This window comes from Hibiscus syriacus, unplaced genomic scaffold (assembly GCF_006381635.1).
Source record: "Hibiscus syriacus cultivar Baekdansim isolate YM2019G1 unplaced genomic scaffold, ASM638163v2 tig00110782_pilon, whole genome shotgun sequence".
NCBI classification, from domain to species: Eukaryota; Viridiplantae; Streptophyta; class Magnoliopsida; order Malvales; family Malvaceae; genus Hibiscus; species Hibiscus syriacus.
Genome location: NW_024062860.1, coordinates 633464 through 655440, shown reverse-complemented (window position 1 = coordinate 655440; position 21977 = coordinate 633464). Strand labels below are relative to the sequence as shown.

The 21977-nt window shown below is 34.4% G+C and overlaps 2 protein-coding genes, 1 non-coding gene and 2 pseudogenes across 3 annotated transcripts; 2 read left to right on the top strand and 3 right to left on the bottom strand.

The window, feature by feature from the left end:
• Window positions 1-1655: 1655 nt before the first annotated feature.
• On the top strand, window positions 1656-6406 carry LOC120140173 (TITAN-like protein). The gene is given in 8 exon segments (XM_039155192.1): window positions 1656-2059; window positions 2584-2710; window positions 2787-2895; window positions 2898-3116; window positions 3263-3339; window positions 3937-3991; window positions 4173-4597; window positions 5827-6406. Coding segments are annotated over 8 exon segments (1380 nt in total). The 5' UTR covers window positions 1656-1715; the 3' UTR covers window positions 5851-6406.
• Window positions 6407-6466: 60 nt separating this feature from the next.
• On the bottom strand, window positions 6467-9099 carry LOC120140174 (annotated as a pseudogene).
• A 2038-nt stretch (window positions 9100-11137) lies between these two features.
• LOC120140133 lies at window positions 11138-15102 on the bottom strand. The gene is made up of 3 exons (XM_039155159.1): window positions 15015-15102; window positions 11929-13543; window positions 11138-11872 (listed from the first exon to the last, which is right to left on the bottom strand). The coding sequence occupies exons 2-3, from the start codon at window positions 13489-13491 to the stop codon at window positions 11306-11308; spliced, it is 2130 nt and encodes a 709-aa protein (XP_039011090.1). The 5' UTR covers window positions 13492-13543; window positions 15015-15102; the 3' UTR covers window positions 11138-11305.
• Window positions 15103-16078: 976 nt separating this feature from the next.
• On the top strand, window positions 16079-16160 carry TRNAS-UGA. The gene has a single exon. It is a non-coding gene; the product is annotated as a tRNA-Ser (tRNA).
• Window positions 16161-17011: 851 nt separating this feature from the next.
• On the bottom strand, window positions 17012-18681 carry LOC120140132 (annotated as a pseudogene).
• Between the last annotated feature and the right edge of the window lie 3296 nt (window positions 18682-21977).

Sequence of the window (21977 nt, the reverse complement as noted above, 5' to 3'; positions counted from 1 at the left end):
ACAAATAATTATTATTAACGAGAAATATAAAAAGAAATTATAAAAGTACATCAAATCCCAGAATTCTAGTTATATATATATATATAGTTAAACGAACAAAGAATTTGATTATTTATTCTTTCTGATGTGAATTGAGAATAACACGTTATGATAGTTTGAGACTTTTATGATTGTATTTGAAAAGTTAGAATGATGCCCTCAAAAATAAAGAATTCAGAGTTTCACTCTTTGATAATTAAACTCGAAATCCAATAATCTTTAAAAAAAAAACATTAAAATCACTGAATTAATTAAATTTATGAGTTAGTTGTATCATATATCCTTAAAGTATGGTCTCATCTTAAACTGGTACTTCAACTTTTAATTGTTTTTATTTTATCCCTAAACTATGATTATCATTTTAAATTAGTCCTCAAACTTTTGAACCTTTCAATTTCAGGTCCAAACTATTACTTTCATTCTAAATTGATCCCCAACCTTTTGAACATACATATTTCATCCCAAAATATATGTATATACTAATCACATCCCTTGTTAATAAAATCGTTAGCCAAGTTATATTATTGTATATGAAAAAAAAAACAAAATATAGGTTAAATTATGGTTGAAGTTAATTACATATTTGAATGAACTTTGAGATGAAATAGAAATATCCAAAAGTTTGGGAACTAATTTAGAAAGAGGGTCATAGTTTAAAGATGAAATTAGACTATTCAAAAAGTTTAAGAACTAATTTAGAATGAGTCATAGTTTGGAGATCGAATTGAAATATTCAAAAGTTTAGGGATCAATCTAAAATGAAGATTATAATTTGAAGACATATAATAAAATTAACTCTGAATTTATTGATATTGTATATAATCTTAAGACAATTACCTGATTTTATTTAGTACTGTGAACCATAATCAATTTGAAATATTAATTTTTTTTAAATAATCAAAACTGAATTTTCCAATTCGATTAACCATATTTTTAATGGTAAGTACATAAATGATACCCGACTATAGATATTGTTTTGTTGAGTTTCCCTACTATACTAGTTACAAAATGGTCTCATAACTATAAGGTGTTGCTTAGTTGAGTCCATTGATTATTAAAAGTTATAAAATAATCACCTAACTATTAATTAGGTTACAAACTCGTCATTTTCTGTTAAAAAATTAACAGTCGTCTAAGTTTGGCGTTAGCATATTAACTGGGATATGATTGTCGTTTGAGATTATGAGATCATGTTTTATCATATCTCAGTCAGCAGGTTAACGTCTAGCTTAGGTTGCCGTCAAATTTTTAACAAAAATGACGAGTTTGGAACATAATGAATAAATATGTGACTATTTGTAACTTTTAATAATCAATAGACATAACAAAGCAATGTCTTAGTGAAGAGATCATTTTATAACTTTTAATAATCGAGACTCATCAAAACAGTATTATATAATTGGAGGACCATTTTTTATTTTTTAATAATCAAAAGATTCAATAAAACAACTTTATCCTATTTTTTATTAGTTTTTTTTTTCAAATTCGGTTGCCCAAATTTATCTCTGAATGCCTTGAACCGGCTCATGGACATATAGTTCACTGGTTGGCGGGAATTCGTTTACAAAAGGTTAAACGGTGCGTTTTAACTTGGTTAAAAATGCGGTTTCCTACCCAAATCCGCGGGAACGCTTTAGAATTAGGGATTTAGGACCAATTGTTGTTTCCGTTCAACAATGGCGGATCGTTCAGAGAACCCTAACCCTAAATTGACATTAACCAACCAAAATCACTTTGAAACAAAGAAAGAGGAGGGGAAGAAGAAGCTGAAAAAGAAGAGTGAGTTTGAGTTCTGCAAGGTCTGTAAGCTGAACCACAACCAAGGGCCACGTCATAAGTATTTCCCTAACCACAAAGCCGCTCACTCCTCATTCCTCTCTCGATTCGAAAATAAGATCAATGACGTTCGTTTTTTCTTGAAAAACCCTACCATTCTTCGACCCGAACACACAGATCGCAATCGATTTTGGTGCGTCTTTTGCGATACGGATGTTGACGAACGCGATAGCTCTTTTGGTTGGTAAGGCTTTTAATTTGAGGAGTTTAAACTTTTACATTCTTGAAGTCTTTAGATAAAGGTATTTTTGAAGTTCGGCTCACCTTAGTTGAGAAATAATTTGGAATTTAAAACCGTTTATGATCAAGTTACTTCGAGAAAATAAAGGAAATTGTAGTTAAAAGTTTGGATTTGATGAATGAAAGTTTAGTTCAAAAAACGATGCTAGGTCCTGTACTTTGTTTAAATTTAAGATTTAGTACTCTACATAAAAAAGTTTAAAAATTAATTTCCACAACTTTTATTCAAATTTTTTAGTCCAATCGTAATTCATAATGATTTTTGTGAAAATACTAACAATATAAATAATTAGATTAGGATTTTGAAATCTTAAACGTTTGGGGATATAATTTTTAAGTATAGGCTAAATCTCGAACTTTGTTTAAGCTCGGGGACTGGCAACATATTAAGTGTTTTGGTATTTTGGTGATTTAAATGTAATGGCATTGTATGAAAGCACATCTTAAGTGTTTTTGGTTCTTGAAAAGTGAAAATGCTATTAATCACATGGCGGGCGCACATCACTTGAAGAATTTGAAGCATTTTCTCTGGCAATACGGTGGTAAGATGGAACAATTGGACAAATATAGGATATCAGAAACTGATCTAACTAAGGTATATCCATTAGATTGTTCTAAAGAAAGCTTGGAAGGTTAATTATGTGATGGGATTTCATTTTTGGTTATTGTAGTGGGAGAAGAAGTGTGAGTCTTTGAAGGATGAAGCAATGGCTGCTTGTATTGAAGAATCTTGTGGAGTTGTATATGGAGCTTCAAATGATATCCACAATTATGTCAACTTAAAAAAATTAATAATCTTGGACAAAATACTCTTAAGAGTCTCAAACCAAGTTATTCAAATGTTGTTTTGCCTTTACAATACAATACAAATGAGTATCAGATATCTAATTCAAGATTCCCTGAAGTTGCAAACATTGGGTCAAGTTTTCATGAGGCTAACTTTTCTTTGCACGTGGGTATGCATTCCAATATGAGTTTGTTGAACTCGAATGATTTGACAGGTACAAATATTTGGTTATTTGGTATTTTCCTTATTTAATATATTTCTTGTTATTTCTCTGATATTTCTGTGAAAGTTTCTTGTATGAAGCTGAGAATAAACTGACTTATTAGTTTTGTTCCTATGTGCTTTGTGCTGATTTTCCAGCTATTAGCAGTAGTCAACAAAATCTTCTTTACAACAGTGGAATATACTCTGGGAATGTTTGCCTCGGCAATGTTGGGGTAAGTTTATTATCCCATGCTTTTCCCTATGTAACTAATCTTATTTTGTTTCCTAGAAATTGTTCTGACTGTTCTATGCTCAAATTTGAAACCATCGCATAACAATATTTATGCTTATTTGAAATATTTTTTTCTTTTGTTGTTTGATGGTGGTTTTATAGGAAAGAAGAAATCAAATGGTTTTCTTAACTGCTTTGTCCTTTTTAAGAAAAATATTTACCCAATCCATTAAAGTTTTATTTTATTTCATTATTCACAAGTATGCCCTTTCATGTCTTCTCCATATTTATTTACAAGAGAATCACTTGCCTCAATTTGTAAAAACATGTGTATTCAAGTATTTTGCGACCTGATCTTTATTTTCTTTGAATGCATACTTCTCCGAGCCAGGTCTTTACTATTTAAAATTTTTCTTCGGGTTAACTATCTTATGTTTTTGAAGTTTGAATATGGTACTGCATTCCTGTTGTACAACATGGCCATCTATCCTTCTTATAGTTTGTTTTGTATGAAGTCGACTGTTTTGTGGGATTTCACAAAGTAGTTTCTTCATACATGATATAGTAATGTTCTTTAGAAATATGTATTCTCACACAGGTCTGCCAAACGTATCAGAGTGCAAGTATGGGTAATGGAGAAAACAGTTCCCAAGGTAATGTTTTAGTTGTATTGTGCTTTCATATAATTCTGTTTCCATTCCAAGTCACTTTGAAACTAAATATACATAATTAGTATGCTAAAAAATTATATTATGCTTTTCTGGTTGCTAAGTGGAGAGATGCTCAAAGGAGCAATAGTTTTTATTTATCATCTTATGATCTTTGTTTCTTCAGGTTTGCGGAGTTTAATGCAAGTCTCTTCCATTTCAACAATAGATGCTGGAGGAAATGTGCATTCTGGAGCACCCCCTCCCTGGTTTGAAGCATCTGATCAAACCTCTCTAAATAATCAAGTAAAACCAGCTTTAAATACCTTTATGTTGTCAAACAAGTCATTGAATTCCCGTAAGTTGAATCCAAAAAGGGTTGGGGTTGCTTGGGCTGAAAAGCGAAAGATGGAGCTGGAGAAAGAGAAGAGAGGGGAGATTGTTGAGAGTGATTGTGATGCTAACTGGCTTCCTAATGTCGGTAGAGTTTGGGAGTCAGGTAGCCGGAAGGAATCTAGAAAAGAATTTGAGAGTGAAAAACAGAAGTTCCTCAAGGTTGAAAGTCACTTTGAGATGCCAGTTAAGATACAGTCTTACATCAGTAAACGAATGGTAAGGACACATCCTTATATGCTATCATTCTAAAAGTCCCATAGATAGAAGTGCAAGTATGAACATGTGCTTTTCTGTACCCACTTAAGAAAACAACTTGTATGATTTTCATTTGGATTATGTAGACATGCTATATTCCGTGCTTACTTAAGCGATCAGCTAAAATGATTTTCATCTGTGCAAAATAACGCGTCACTATGTATAGGTCTGTAAACGAACCGAACGTTCAACGAACCTTTCGTGAACCATTCGGCGGGAAGTTCGTTTATGTTCGTTTTATTTATTAAATGAACGAACATGAATAAGATTTTGTATTCATTTAATTAAATGAACAAACATGAACAGAGGGCTCGTTCGTTCATTTATATTCGTGAACGTTTGGTAATATGTTCGTTCATTTATATTCGTTCGTTTATGTTCATTCGTTTATGTTCTTTTATGTGTGTTTATTTATGTTTAGCCCAATCTCTCTAGATCCATTTAAAATATTAAAGCCCAATAAGTTTTAATCTGATACCCATAAATATTTTAAAGTTCAATTAATTTTAAATACAAATAAAAAAAAGCTCAAAACAATTAAATAAAATATAATCCTAAAATTGTTAGGAAAGAAAAAATATATTTTCATTTATGTTAGTTTACGTTCGTTTATGTTCATTTATTGTGTTCGTTTATGTTTGTTGGTTTGTGTTCATTTACGTTCGTTTATTGTGTTCGTTTATGTTCGTTTACATCCGTTCTTTTGTGTTCGTTTATTGTGTTCGTTTACATCCGTTCGTTTATCATTTAAATGAACGAACAAGAACAAGAATTTTTTTGTTCGTTTTTGTTCGTGTTCGTTCGTTTGTTCGGCTAAAGTTAAACAAACGAACATGAATATACCTTTCGTGTTTGTTCGATTCGTTTACAGGCCTAACTATATACAGTAGTGCAGAACTTATACTGGCAGTACTGAAGTCAGCCAAACTGGTCTTTGAGTTACCTTGTTAGTAATAAAAGGGTCTATTTGTATAATGTCTTTAGTTTGCTTAGAAGTGCAACCATTCAACTGCATCTTGAGCATTGACTTTAGTTTGGAGTATTTGCTAGCAAGGAGATATCTTCTTGAAAGGATAATGGATGTAACTAACCAGCTCTGGTGTAATGGCTTTAACTTATTATAACTTCATTCTGCTTTATGTTGGTTCTATATTTACCCAATTTACCTTCACCCCCCCCCCTCTTGGCAGCGAAAACATTCTGGTGAACTATGACCAGTGATTTTGCAAGGAAGACGACTCACAATGCTGACAATCAAATAATCAAGTAGTGTTCTTTTGTTTTTCCCCTCTACGGTGAATTTGAATTTTCACTATGAGAAACTTTGAGGGAAGAAAGGAGTAGGTCATGGACTCCTGGTGATTTCTCCCTGTGATATTTAGCCGATTCCCTAAATGTATTATTTTTCCATCTCTGAAAGTTGTGTACAGTGTGCAGCAGAATAAATAATTTTCCATTTCGTGCACTCATTTACTTGTCTCACAAATGTATATGTATGTCTCTGTTGTTTCTGAAGCAATCAGATTTGCTATTCTGGATTGGGACAATGGATTTCCTAGCTTTGGTGCCCAGATTAATATAATCGGCAAACCTTACCAAGGGCTTATTTCCGTTGGTATATCATGAGATTCAACTCATGCAAGATTATAATGAAAACTGTTAGTACTTACCAAGTGCCATATATAATATTTATATATCTATGTGTATATGTTCTCTAAATTTACACATGAAGAAAATATGCAGCAAGGCAGACGCACACTTCAGTTCCAGGTACTCACACTCTCCAATGCTGGAACTTACATAAATCATTCCTGTTTGAGCCTGAATTCTACTGTTTAACTGCGTGTGTGGTAATTTTGTTTTATATATATGACTCTCCACCTAATATATCCTGGATGTGACACCCTGATTTTGGTCTTTTATAATGCCAAATGTAATGATATCTTTATTTGCAAATTTTATGACTAACGGGCAATCCCGCCGCTGATTGTTCTGTTGCTGCAGAAAAAGAAGGCTATTACTCTATCTGAACCTTCTCAGAAGAGCAAAACCTAGTAGAATTTGATTGATCAGAGATCCTAAAGTTCCAGAATTTTCCTTTAGCAGAAATCAAGTTTTCTTCACAGAGGAACTCCCAAGAGAACCATTTTTCAATCGTGCTATGAACATGCACTACAACATCAGTCGTCTTACCGGCTCTTGCTAACATGCTAGCAGTGTAGATGGTTGTCATCCTTCCTGGTGCTTCCCCACTTGGTCCGTCCACCACCACTACATCCCATTTAAGCTGATACACTTCTTGTGGTAAATTTCTCAATGCCAATTTGCAGGTTGATTGCTGGAGCAGACTTGTACGAGGTGCACAAATAGGATTTTCCTTGGCATGCTTAAGCATCTTGTATGCATTCTTAGCTGGTAGCTGGTACCCGGTTGGGTGTGGAACATCGATACCAGAAGGAATTTGTGTGACTGGGAGTTGGATCAGTGGCTGGATTTAATGACAAAACTGAAGGACTTTAAACTGACTGATTCAGTTGAAGACTTTCTTTCTTGGTCTGCAAGCGGGGATGGACTGTTTTCAGTGAAATCTTGTAGAAAGGAACTCGGCAAGGTGTCTGGGGAGTCCGATTTATGGGTAAAAGGGGTGTGGCAGGGTTTATCTCCTCCTCGTGTTGAAGTCTTCCTGTGGCAGCTAGCTCATCAAAAAGTGGCAGTGAGAGAGGAGTTGGTGAAAAGAGGTTTGCAGCTAGGGGATGAAATTCTATGTCCGTTTTGTAAAATACAGGTGGAATCAGTTCATCATTTATTTATTTCGTGTGATGTTGTTTGGGAACTTTGGAACAAGATAGCAAGCTATTGGGATATAGCCTTAGTCCTTCCAAAGGATCCACCTTCTTTGCTATGTTCTTGGGGTGAGCTGAGGGGGAAATCGTTGATTGGAAATTTATCCCGGGAGTAGTATTTTGGTCGATATGGAAAGCTAGGAATGCAATGGTGTTTGAAGGTTCCCCCTTGGATAGGATGTCTCTGTTTTTTATTGCTAGATTCATGTTATCTAAATGGTTTCTAGCCAAGTATCCTAAGTGTCCTATTCAGGAGGATGTGCTGATTGGTGATCCATCTCTTGCAGATGGTATTAAAGCTCTCAACATTTACAATTTTCAGGTTTCTCGCTGGATTCCACCCCCTATGGATTTTTTGAAGATGAATGTCGATGGAGCTGTTAGACTTGATGGCTCAAATGGAGGTATAGGAGGTATTTTGAGAGATTGGAATAGCAATTCCCTTTTGACTTTTTCAGAAAATGTAGGTCAGGGTCCCCCCGCCGGTTGCTGAGTTAAAGGCTATTAAGAGAGGCATTGAAATCTATATGTCTTCTTGTTGGGTTAAGGTTGGAAGGTTGATTGTGGAAAGTGACTGTAAGTCGGCTGTGGAATGGGTCCATACCCCAGCTTTGGCCCCTGTTTTTATCCTCCCATTAGTTAAAGAGATTTCATCTTTTATCTCGGACAGGGTGCACTCAATTAGACTGATTCCAAGGGTGTGTAATGGGGAGGCTGATAGTTTAGCAAAGATGGGAATTGGTTGATGTTTAGTCGTTTCCAGTGCGTTTTATCGTTTGAGTTTAGGTTTTTGGTTCTGTTGAGTAGCTTAGTCTGTTGTGTTTTTTCAATATGGTGTTTATGTTAAATCTTATGTAATTTCGGAGGAGTAATAAAGTTTCTAAGGCACTCTTTTCCTCCTTCTTTGATCAAGAAGGAGGTTTTTAAGGAGGCCTGTCATTCTTATCAAAAAAAAAGAATCCGCTTTGTACTGTCTTATCTTGTAAGGGTCTTCCTCGAGAAAAAGAGTGATGCCTCCTGCATTTATAGATGATAGGTTGAGGTACTGCAATTGAAGACCAAAGACGAGGAGGTTACAAGGTGCTTTGCTGGTAATGAGATTTGAAAGAAACGTGAATTCCTTCGGGGTGAGAAGGGGGCGCATTGGTGGTGGTTCCACGTGGACCAGACTCTAACCCTGGTGCATTCGATTGTGCCTTGCTGCATTCAGAAGGCAATGAACACTCCTGTTGAATAGACGATGACAAAGTAGCAGCTTGGGATGAAGAATGTGAGGTAGTGGTAATTGCGAATTTAAGAAGTCTGAGAATAGAAAGGCCTGACAAGATGAAAACAAGCATCGGGAGTAGTTTCTTTTCCGGAAATTTCATCTTTCTAGCAGCTCCGTCCAATTTTGGGCTGGTGCCCGAGGCTTCAGTACAAGAAAACTGTGGTACTTCGGAAGGCATTTTTCTTCCTTTTCGAGCACCTAACATCCACTACTATCATATCCTCCTCCTCCCAAGGTAATTATAAGTCTTTGATCGCATCGGGTTGTTATTATGTTGTCAACATTCACATAATCTTGAGTTAAGAAGAAGAAATGGTTTTTGCTTTTGTTTCAAGGGTTAACTTTTCCTTTATTATCAGTTGTCTTGTTCCTATATCATGTTCAAATGATCGTATTGGTCATTAAATTGATCTAATTATTATAAAAGTCATTAAATTTAGGAAACGGTTACAAATGGTCACTATGATGCTATAATAATTTGTAACATTTTGATAAAATATAATGATTGTTTTGTAACAGTTTGAGAAATTTAACGATTATTTTGTAATTGTTCAAAAAATTAATGATAATTTTATAACCATTGAAAGTTCAATGACCAAAATGATCATGTGAGCATAGGTTGGTGGCCTCTGGTGTACTTTACCCCAACATTTAAGGCTACCATCCCAATGTAGTATATAACAAGAACAATTAAGATGTGGCATATATATCAATTTGTACAAATTGATTCCAGAACAGGCCCATTTAGGGTTTTGTTTAGTTGGTTGTTCATCTCTGTATTTTAATTGTTTTCAGCTTGTTTGGTGGAGGTCCCTCTTGTTTGTTACTTAATCCCTTTCAATCCTTGTTAATTTACTTATTAGGTACACTTGCATATTGTATGCAAAATTAATAGGTTTTGGGTTTATCGCGAGCCTTGTTAAGGAAGGTCCGGTCATGATTGGGGATCGTATTGCCCCCCCCCCCCCCGAAGACTTGGCCGGCCTTGGTTAGCCGGAGAAAACATGTTTTTTGTAACGTTCTCAAGTGGGATCGTAAATCCGACATCGACTGTACTTTGAGACTCTTAAGGTAATAAGTTTTTACATCATCAATATGTAAGATGCCATTTATGAATAAAATTGTAAGATCCAATAGGTGAAAGCAAACAATATTCCATAAGCTGATGGGAACCCTAACGATATTGTTGTTATTCTCCAAGTAAATATAATTTATTTTTTTTAATTTTAAAATTTCGATCTATGGAAATATGTTAACAAACTTCACTAATAATCCTTATATCTAAATTGCAAATTTAAAATTTTATCCTTTGATATAATCATATCAATCGTTGAAGTTTCGTTGTATTGTTCTTATATTATTTGGCTCATACTAAGATTTTAAAATTACAAAAATTAAACGATCAAGTTAGAGTGCCCAATAATTAGATGGGTAAAGTACACAAATGGTCCTCCGATTATAGGGTGTTACTTTGTTGAGTCCCATGAATATTAAAAGTTACAAAATGGTCATTGTTTTGTTGAGTCCCTTAACTATTAAAAGTTACAAAATGATTACTCGACTATCTATATGTTCCAAACTCATCCTTTTTTATTAAAAAATTGATGGTCATATGAACTGGACATTAACATGTTAACTGTGATATGATAGTCGTTTGAGATTCTGGGATCAAACTTTATCATATCTCAATCAGCAGGTTAACGTACAACTCAGGTTGTCGTTAATTTTTTAACAAAAAAAAGATAAGTTTGAAACTTGTGAATAATCAGATAACCATTTTGTAACTTTTAATAATCGGTAGACTCAACAAAACAACACCTTATAGTTAAGAGACCACTTTGTAACTTTAATAGTCAAAGGATTCAATAAAGCAACGTTCTATAGTCGATGCACCATTTGTGTACTTTAACCTAATTAAATTCACAACTTTTGCATAATAAATTGACTAATATATAAATTGAAATTTAATAGAAAGAAATTTGTATATTCTTTTTATTGTTCGAACTGATTGATCCAAACAAGAAATTTGGAAAATGATTTTTCAAATTAAAATTTTAAAAAAGTTGGTCAAACATGAATTTTGAAATACAACATATATTATTTAGAAATGGTTAAAATATGCTCAAAGTCCCTGTACTCTTTATAGAGTAAAACTGTGGTTTTAACAATGAGAGAGCTCCTGAGGTGCTGCAAACAGTAAGTCAATAAGCCCTTTCAAAGGGTATATTTTACCCCAAAAAGTTATTAAAATTATAAATAAAAGAATATGAGGAAAGAACAGTTGTTCTGATCTTTAGAAATTCTTCAGGTTCACAGATATTCCTGATTTGAACTCAGTTTTTGAGGTGAGCTCTCCCTTGTCCACCCATCTGCAGATTCCTGAATTTCCATAGAAACAACTATGAACATTGTGAATTCTTGATCTTTCACTCTAGGAAACCGCAACACCAATCCGAATTAGACGGTTTGTTCTTCGTTGTCATCTATCTAACTGTAAGGATTCTTTCCTATCGGAGAACAAAATTTGTAGATCCTTCTATTCATCAAAATTCTTTTCTAGGCTTCTCGTTTTCTTTGTTGTCGTCTACCGTAAACAAGCATTCGGGGTTTCTTTTTTTCATTTTCTTTCTTAACCTCTTCTTTGATAACAGGTTGTCCGGCATATTCTACCTGAATATTTGGTTTCGTTTCCTGAACTGTTTCGGTGATCACCTCCATCTCTTTCACCTGAGCTTCAGTTAATACCTGTAGAAGATCCAATGGTATAGCTGCGGGATCAAGTTCCAAGCAATCCTTAGGAGCATTTAGACCTTCTTGACCTGTGAGCAAACAAGAAGGGACCTGGTGAGAAAAGCGAAACAACTCTTCTCTTGGAATCATCCACGTTTTACTCTGTTCGTAATGCTGTCGAAACACTGTCTTGAACCCAGGGAATTTAACAAGCGGAGCAACAGCAACACCGTTTTGCTCATTGTAATCTTCGAGCACTTGAACCATGTCATAGCTGTGTATCACTTCATCAGGTGTAAGCTCAATCCAATCAGTGGACCAGTTGCTATAGAGAGCCCAAACATCTCGCTTCCTTGGATATATTCGAATTGCTCCTTTCCGGCCTTTTGACCACTTCACCCTGTGTGAGAACGAGGCATCCCGTCGTCATCATCATAGGCAGCCCAAACCTGGTTATCACCAAATGATTTTTCAGTACGATCCAGGTCAAAGTCGTGAAAATCAGGAGCGGGAACATTCATGGACAATGGATCAAGTTCCTTTGTAGCAGGATTGACATGAGAATCATCAGTATAAGACCTTTTAGGCTCAATGCTAGACTTGATACCAACAAACTTCATGGATTCGTGTGCACCAGAGTTCATACTTAGGGCATCTTTTCCGTTTCCTTCATCCTTATCATTTATCCCCTCATCAAAAGCCTTTGGTTTATTTGAAGCAGCTGATAGAGAAGCCGGTTTCCATGAATTTAGTTTCTTGTTGATTTCTTTCTTAGCCAATTCCATCAGAATGTTCCGAATTCCCAGCTGTGAAGGCTGCTTTATGCTATTAGTTCTATACATTCCGGCAGTACTATCGAAACCACTCTTTTGAAAACTAGAAAAGCTAACCCTTTCATTTCCCATGGCCGAGTGATTTACCATCTCGGTTTCATCTATGCGCCTCTTCTTAGGTCTATGTTTCTTTGCCGCAAAACTAGAAACAGAAGCCGAGGACCCGGTACCTAAACCTGCATCGGTTTTCTGAGAAGGATGACATTTCATCTGCAAGTTTTTGCCTCTCGTAATCGTAATATCAGTCTGTGATTTGTTGTGTGCACTCTTTAATGTTTCACCGGCAGAATGAGTAACACCAGTAGCTTCATTGGTGAAAGAAGCTGGTGAAGACACATTTATGTTACTTCCCGATCTAGGGAATCCGCCTTTTTGAGAAATTTTTGTAGATATACCAGAAAATCTCGAGTATCCAGCATTATGAGCCTGGCGGAACTTTTGTTGCTGTATGAAGTCGGAAAATGGAGTATACTTATTACTAGCATTTATAGCAGGGGCTGGTGTCTCAACAGCAAAAAAGTGTGTGCGGCAGTTGATACAAGGAAGATTTACGTTGATGTAAACCCTAGAGTACTCGAAATGCATCTTACAGGAATTGCAAGTTGTCCAAAAGGTGTCATTTCTCACTGTGCGAGGAGCAGGCTTGGAATAAGTAGCACCGTTCCAACCACTGATGTTTGAAATGTTCTCATCGGAGAACTTATGGAAACCATTAGGACTGGTCATTGCTGATGACGATGATTTCCCATGCGGAACATTAGTATAACTGCCCCTCAAGTTCCGTTTCTGGTCATAAGCGATTCTCTTCGCTTTATCAGACAACAAATTCCAAGCTTGCGATAAAATTTTGAAAGCCCCATCCGCACCTACAGATTTATTTTTGTCGGGATGAAGAACAAGAGCCAGCTTCCTGTAATGTTTTCGAATTGTATCCCCATCAGCAAATGGTTGAACAGCAAGCACCCTATACCAGTCAACTTCTCCATTGATCTTTTTATCTGCAGATATGTACACATCAAGAGTTGCAAGCAATTGGGGAAGACCATCAAGCCCGGGATACAAGTTTTGAGCCTTCAAAGCAAATCTTTTGGCACCAACAGCATCCATCTCCGCAAGTTTTTTCTCAGCAAGCTCTTTAGCTCTGATGGCCTCGTCTTTGTTACAATCCATTTTAGTCATGCCCGTGCCTCTCTGCCTGCCACTGACTGCTTGCTGTTTCTTTCTTCAATATCTGATTTGCCATCGAATACAACATCAGAACAGATTCTAACATTAAAAAAACTAAATCTAAGGTTTTACATGCATCAGAAGGCAGCAATTAATTGCGAAAGACACCAAGTGTTGTTTAACCCAATATAAGAAACTCCTTCGGCAGAAAAGGAAAATAATAAAAATGGAATTTTTTCGAATTGCAACTTGACTGATAGTACAAAAACCAAAAGCACCAACTTGAGATTAATCAAACTCCATACGTTCCAAAGACCCGTAATTGGCAAAAATGTGCAGGAAGGTCATTTGCTTCGAACTCAAACTTAAACTTTACAGATTTGAAAACAATACTGCATATAAAAAGTGATAAAAAAGTGGTGTCATTGAAAGTAACAAATACAAACAGAAAGCGCTAATGATATTGTCCATATTCTAATAACTCTTAGTCAAGGAATCTATTCGCTAAAAATGGTAGAAACACATAGGAAGGTAACTCGAACTTCCAAAAGAAGCATACACCAGAGTTGGAATCAAACACATTGCGCAAAATGCCTTTTATCCAAGGAAAAGAGAGCGAGAAGACCGGTTAATGAGCTCGAATACCAAACTTTTGAAATAACTAAAACAGATTCAGAAGCAACACACGGCATAACCGAAGAATAATGAACGGGATGGTCGTTCACTAAAAACTAAAGGAACTAGAGTACCAAAATTTTTACATTAGCAAAGTATATTTGGAAATAAAAAATGTAATCAACTGAGAATTTATTAGTTGAAAGAAAACAAAATGCATTCAAGGTCATTTGTTTTAGATCCAAACAAACTCGAGTACTGAACTTTCGAAACAATCAAAATATGTTGCAGAGAAAAAGTGACCGGGAGGTCATTCATTTAACATCATGGCATTCTCCAATACCGAATTCTCAAAGCAATCATAATGGATTTCAAAAAACACATTCCAGAGGACGGCATCATAACGCATAAGGTTACTTAACGAAATATCACAAAATGAAAGAAAAACTTGGAATCCATCAAGTTACAGATTCTAATGGCTATTCATCTTTATCCCTTCAATTTTTTTTCTTTCAAGAAACTAATCATATTGTAATTCAGTTTTGCCCCTTGAAAAAACCCGAATTCTCAATGAACTTGTCAAGATTTCACTTCAAACAATAAAACCAAACATCATTGAAGTTAAACCCAATCCACATTAAAAGAATGAATACAATTTAAATACCAAACCAACAAAAAAAATTCAAGTTCATCGATTAGAACAATTCAGCAGTCTTTGAGATTGCCAGAAAACTACAACCAACAGTTACACATTTCACGTTCAAATTTGCCATAATTCAGTAATTACTAATCTGATAAAAACCCTAAAAATTCTCTACAGAAGTACGTAATCAATGGCTTTAAAGAGAATCCCTAAAGAGTTGCATGCAAAGCAAGGCAAAAAGAGTATTCTAAAACATGCAAAAAGGAGGGGAAATTACCCATTTAACAGATAATTCAGCATGAGAGGAGGCATTGAAGAATTCCCAGTTTCAATTACTTTTTTACCTGAAAGATTAAATATAAATAATAAAAAATACCCCCAGAACCTAAATTTTGAGAATTTTCGTAATAATATTAATTATTTTATGGAATATGAAAAAAAAACAATTACGTTTTCTATTTATTTATTTAGTCATAAACTTAACCATTTTATATACGATAAAATCCTAAGTATGGTTAATTTTTAACTTTGATTAATAGACACATTAGCAAAGTTTAGTAATATTATAAATGTACGAATTAAATCATTTCAATAGTTAAAGGAATAATTATTCTTAAAAATTTTAAGTTAGATCACGACCCCCGCAAAAATATTAGAATATTCATTTTATAGTAATTTGATAAATTTTAATAATTATTTTACATCCTTTCGGTATTTATATCTTAAAATAATTTAATTAATATAACCAGGTATTTGATCCATGCCTCCACAGCTACTTGTAGCTTCATCCACGTTGTCACTGCCTTTGCTTCTAACAGCTAACCAATCTTCATCGAAATCTTACTCAGACATTTTCAAAGAGGAAACTACGTCGTCTTCAACCCATAACTGCATCCTTTTCATCAAACACTTGGTGGTCAAGAACGGTTTCCTCTGAAATGTCTCAGGCTCTTCTTCCATGGTGTCCCATAATTACTTGTACAAAACACCGGAGGGCATCTCAATTCCTGCAATTACATTTAAGTCAAAAAAATTGTCCTTCGACTGAAACTAATCTGCAGCTATTTACTCCAAAACCCATAGTTTAAATTTGGGTATTGATTATTGTTTCAAAACATACCTATGCATTCTGCTTAACAATTTGTTTCTCTAAAGAATCAAACCAAACCCTTTTTTCTTCATATTTTGAAACTGCGTCTTGTTGTTTCATCGGAGAAACAAAAAGAATACAACAATCTGACGGTTAAGAACTCAAGATCCCTTTTTTTCACGATCATGATGGCATGAGGAATGCAAAAAGAAACGTTAATTTATTTAAGCACTAATCAGCAGGCCAAGTACGTCGATATGTCCGAGTGGTTAAGGAGACAGACTTGAAATCTGTTGGGCACTGCCCGCGCAGGTTCGAACCCTGCTGTCGACGTTACTTTTTATGCATATGGACTCACCCAGATATGTTTTCGTTGATGCTCATGGGGGAATGAATATAAATTCCTCCGTTTTATATTTTCCCCCTGCCCAAAGGGGAAAGGGAAAGTTTGGATTTAATTCTGCAATTTCATTTTGATCTTTAAATAGGCAAAAGCATTTGAAACTGGTTCAACTGCAAGTAATCCTGCATATGAAGCAGATATTGAGAAGTTGACAGAGCAAGCCTTGAATCTCAGGAAGGTATTCACAGTGAAATGTTCATAATTTTCTTTAAGCTCAACAGCAAGCTTGATCGAGTATCATTTTTTTTTAGTTTGAGCTCAGCTCAACTGGATTGAGCTTGTTTATTCGAAATTAAGGTTTTGCTGCCAATGCCCTGCGAGGTAAATATGAATCCAGATATCTGCATTGAGGGATGATCTCGTTGTCTTTACATCAGTCATTCTATTTGATGTCAGTCTTAGGTTTATCTAGATCTCTTTGATTGATACTCAATGGAGCATGAACTGAGTACTGAGCCACCGGTTTTGAGTCGAGCTCGAGTTTCTCACTATTCAAGCTTGGCTCGATTACAGCCTAATTACCTGTGATAGGTGCTGTTTGTATTATTTGGTGATCGTGCTTACAAGTTTAAACATCTCCACAAGTTCACTCAAAAAAAAACTTGAGCTCACTAACGAATTCGCCGATTTCGAGCTTCTTAATGCTGGATTCAAGATGCTCTAGTTTTATTGCATGTTGAGAAATTTTAATTGGAGATCATACATTTCTAAACCCTGTAAGAAAAATAAAAGGGTTGATACATAAAAATATGAAGGGGAATGATGCTTCGAGTTCATCTGGTTACGAATTTGAAGATCTCGTTGTAAGCGATGATCGCATATCTACTATGGCGGATTCATCCGCTCCCAACTTGATGGCCTCTTTGCTAGCTCTTAAAAACCGGGAAATGGCTCGTCTTGCGTACTCGTGAGCTTCCTTCACCGTCATTTTCTTGCTCATCTGATTGGGAAAACTGCCCAAGATATGGTCGCCATTAAGAACAGCTGCCAGTTGAACTACCTGACTCTGAAATTCGGAGAGAGCGGCATCTTCTTTGGCTTCGGCTGTCCACAAAGGTACTATATCTGGCAATGTCTCTGCAATACAAATTCAAATGAGACAACCTCATCCATTGTGTTATTATTACATGTTTTGCAGGTCACCGATCGGTTGATCGAAAGAAAATACCAGGGCAATCGGTTCTGGGAGAGGTTAACTCCCCAGCAACTCCCTCGAAAGTGCCAGCCCAAGCATCTCTATGAGTTAAGAAATTGGAGGAGAGGTTGAAAATTTTCTTCACTGTTGCTGGGATTGATGAGTGCTCGAATTCCGAGTTTGGAGTCTGTCCCTTTGGTCAACTTATCACTGCAACACAGATTTCAAGCGTTAAACAAGCACACGAACACCAGACCGAGTCTGTGTAACTTACCAGTGCCTTTCTTGATCCAAGGAGAGACCATAATAGTGGGCACACGAAACACCAAGCCTATCGAACTTGAAGAGAGAAGGAGCAGGACCAGTGTTCCCATCCGGATTCGGGACATTCACAAATGGTGTCTCAACATGATCATAGAAACCACCATTTTCATCGTAAGTAATCACCAAGAGCTTTTCATTCCATTGAGGGCTTGCTCTCAGTGTCTCGTACACCTCTTTCACCAGCTTCTGACCATTAGCAACATCATGGGACGGATGGTCGTCGTTCGCAGGCAAGCCTTTGAGATCGAAATACCTCGGCTCGATAACAGTCAAGCTCGGAAGTTTACCGTATCTAGCATCCTTCTTGAACTTCAAATCGAACTGATGGAACTTGGAGACATACTTCAATTTCCTTAGGTTCCTATAGAACAAAGTAGTGGGTAAATTTTGGAAGTAAATCCCAAAGTCCTTACCATTCTCGTAGAGTGACTCGAAAATGGTTTTTTGAGGGTAGCCTTGAGCCAATTGTTTCTTAAGGTGACTGGTTGAGACTTGAGAGCCATGGGAAGTGGCAGAATACACAAACAGCCTATTGGGTTGAGTCGGACCGGGAATCGACGAGAACCAACGATCAAACACCACGAATTCCTTCATGAGTGAAGCGTAAACCGGCACCGCCTCCGCTCGGTTTCATAACAGTCTCGGAGAGGTTTGGTGATATCGAGAGTGCTTGTTCCACAAAGCCAGACATGGAGGGGAATGAGGTTCAGCTAAATACTTGTTTCTCCACAGCTTCGAACGAGTGTCCCGGATCCGGATCAACGAAATGGGATTTTTCGTCGAAATGGGATTGCATTCATCCCCGGTTACTCCATTGATGGCTGGGTTCACAGATTTCTTCATCCATCCAATTATGTGATCAAAAGATCTGTTCTCCATCACCAGCACCACTATGGTCTTGATGGGTGATTGTTGCTGGGCTAACAATGGTGACAGACAGTGAGAAAAAGCAAGAAAATGAAGGGGAGTGTGATCGACGACTTGATCTCCATTTGAAGGCAGTGAAGAAATAAAGTTGGCCTTTTGATTCTCTGGATAACTCCAAGTTCACGTTTGGTCGGATGGAATCATTTAGAACAGGTGGGAATTGGAATTTAATTATATCACTTTCTCATATTTGGTTTAAGATTTTCAAGAGAATTAGAATCTTTGACGGAATTCAATTCCATCAAATGAGGGAAAGTGAATTCCATCAAAAAATGGATAGAATTCAATTCTCTTGTTGGAGGGAATTAAAATTTAATCATATTACCCTCATCAATCATTTGGTAACTTATTCATATATTGAATAAAAATATTTTTTATTATTTCGGGTCAAGTCGGTTTCTAATTCATATATTTGGGTCGGGTTAGGTCGGGTGAAACTTTATTTTGGTCGGGTCGGATCGAGTTTTTTTGAGTGTGATATTTGGGTCGGGTCGGGTTTGGGTTTAGAGTGAAAAAAACCGGACCGACCCGAAAATATATATAATTCAGCTCGGGTCGGATTAAGTCACTGTTTTTATTAAATAAAAATAATTTTTTATTATTTCGGGTCGGGTCGGGTTGGATTTCTAATTCATATATTCGGGTCAGATGAAACTTTATTTTTTTCGGGTCGGGTCGGTTTTTTTAAGTGTGATATTCGGGTCGAGTCGGGTCGATTTTTTTTTAAGTGTGATATTCGGGTCGGGTCGGGTTCAGTTTAGGGTGAAAAAAACAAAAGCGACCCGAAAAAAATATATAATTTTACCTTATATATATTTAGGAATAATTACAATAATACCCATCTATATATAATATTTTTTCAATTAAGTCAATGTTTTTATTGAATAAAAATGATTTTTTTATTATTTTGAGTCGTGTCGGGTCGAGTTTCTAATTCATATATTGAATAAAAATAGTTTTTGGTATATTTTTTTGTAACTAATTAACATACTCCGATTGGAATGTATCGAAATATTGCTCTATCTTTTGGTAACTTATTAACATATTTTGATTGCGATGATTTTAATTTATAATGTTTATTAGCATGATTTTTATAATTTATTGAAATGAATAATCAATCAATAAAATGAAAATTTAATATTTTTTAATTTTTTATAATATATTACTACATGTAAGTTGTAAAATAAAATAAAATAAAGCAAAAAAAATAAGAAGGGCAATTCTATCATTTTACATTACTGAAATCAAATTCATCTGACATGTCTGCGAACCAAACAGAATATGGAATTGGATTCCAATTCCTACAGATTCTAATTCCTTCAAAGATTCTAATTCCCTCATAAACATTCCAGCGAACCAAACGTCAACTAAAGATTTTTCTTTTAGGGTTTTATAGTGGGTTTGTAGGAATCCAAACACCTCGAAAACCTATTAGTTTAGTAGAATTAAATATTAGATTTTTTTAATAAAATTAGGGGTTGAATTTTGACTTTAGTAAATGGAGTAAATTGAGTTATAAATGTCGCTCTCTTTTTGCAATACATAATTTAGATTAGTCAATTAATAAATTAGATATCAATGATTTATACCAAGAAATAAAAAAAAATTGTTGTATTTAGAAATTTCGAGGTTGACCATTACTCTTATAAATATATTTGAGTGTTTATTGTCAAATGATTGAAAATATTTTAAATAAATATTATTTTATAATTATTTAAATTAATAGAAAAATAAAAACTTAATTGAAGATTAATTAAAAAAATAGAAACTTAATTGAGAAATTCAGTGCATTATTATTATAGACAGATAAAATATCTTTGCTTGAAAATTCTCAAAATGTAAAACATAATACATAAAAAAAAGCATGTACTAACTATCGATTGATCTTATAAAATATCACGTCTGATTTATTAAATACAATCGGATAAGAAGGTTCTGGTTTTAAGGGAGAAATATAACTTAAAAGCAACAAAAATGAAAAAAATAATAATAAAGTGACAGATAAAATCATAAAACAACACGTGGGATAGGAATCTGTTATTTTTGAACTTATCATTTATCCAGCCAGGATTAAATTTAATGACTTCTTTATAACTAGTTTTAAATTATTATTTTGATCCTTCTACTATGCTCAATTTAATAATTTAGTCTTTATATTTTTAACTTAACTTGATTTGATCATTAACTTTTATATTGAACAATCTAAATAGTTAATACCCTTAATTATTTAGGTTAAAATAATTATATTGATTTTTCCTTAAAACATCCCTTTTGACTCGTCATATTAATATATTTTTTTATTAGAAAGGGAGTGAGAATTACTATATAATTAGATTTATATATAATTAATTTAATTCTATAATTGTAATGTGTTAAAAAGATATCATAATTTATTTATTATAAAATAAAAATCATATAAAATTAAGAAGTGATTATAATTTGTTAGTCAAACCTGATTAAAAAATTAAAACTATTTATAATTAAACAAAGATAATAATTACGTCTTCATATAATTATAAATTATATACGGGAGTGCCTAAATATATTTAAATAAAAATATATAATATGATATTATAATTACTTGTAATTTCAACAAAGAAATAAACATTATGCTTCAAGTAAAGTCCATAAAGAATAAATTATTAAAGGGAAAAAATATAAAGAATTGTTTTATTTAACTTTTGTCTAAAATGAAGACAAAGAATCAAAGAATGTCAATGTGATTTCATTACCAAAATACATAAAAGATAAGTAATGGAGATTATGTAAATTCTACACAAAAAGACTTCTGAATTACATAAAAACAATATAAATGTAGGCTTTAAATTCATAGAAATTACTAAGCATTGCTCCTCCAAAATTGTAATTTAGATTATGATATTATACGCGAATCAAAATAATAACTATCAAAATGAAACATTTCTTTTATATTTTGTAGTTTAAATAAGTTGTATAGAGTTAAAAAAAAACTAGGAGTTGGAGGGAGGGGGGGAATTAAACACATGGAGTGCTCATGAACCAAACCAGAGTTTGGACAATCAATCCTAAGAAAAGTTCATATATATATGGCATAATGATAATATTACTCCTAACATTTATACAATTGATCACTTTGATCCCTATTTTTTTAAAAGCATTCTAACTTTAACATTCCATTTTTTTTTATTAAAATACCCTATGTTGGAAAGAAACCATTAGTTGACTAACAATAAAAACATTTGTCACGTCAACAATTAAACATACATAAAAATATTACGTTAGCAAAATCGATTTACAATTTCCTTCCAATACATAATATTTTAACCAAAAACTTAAATGTTGATATTAAAATACTCCAAAAAAAAATACGAGTTAAAATAAC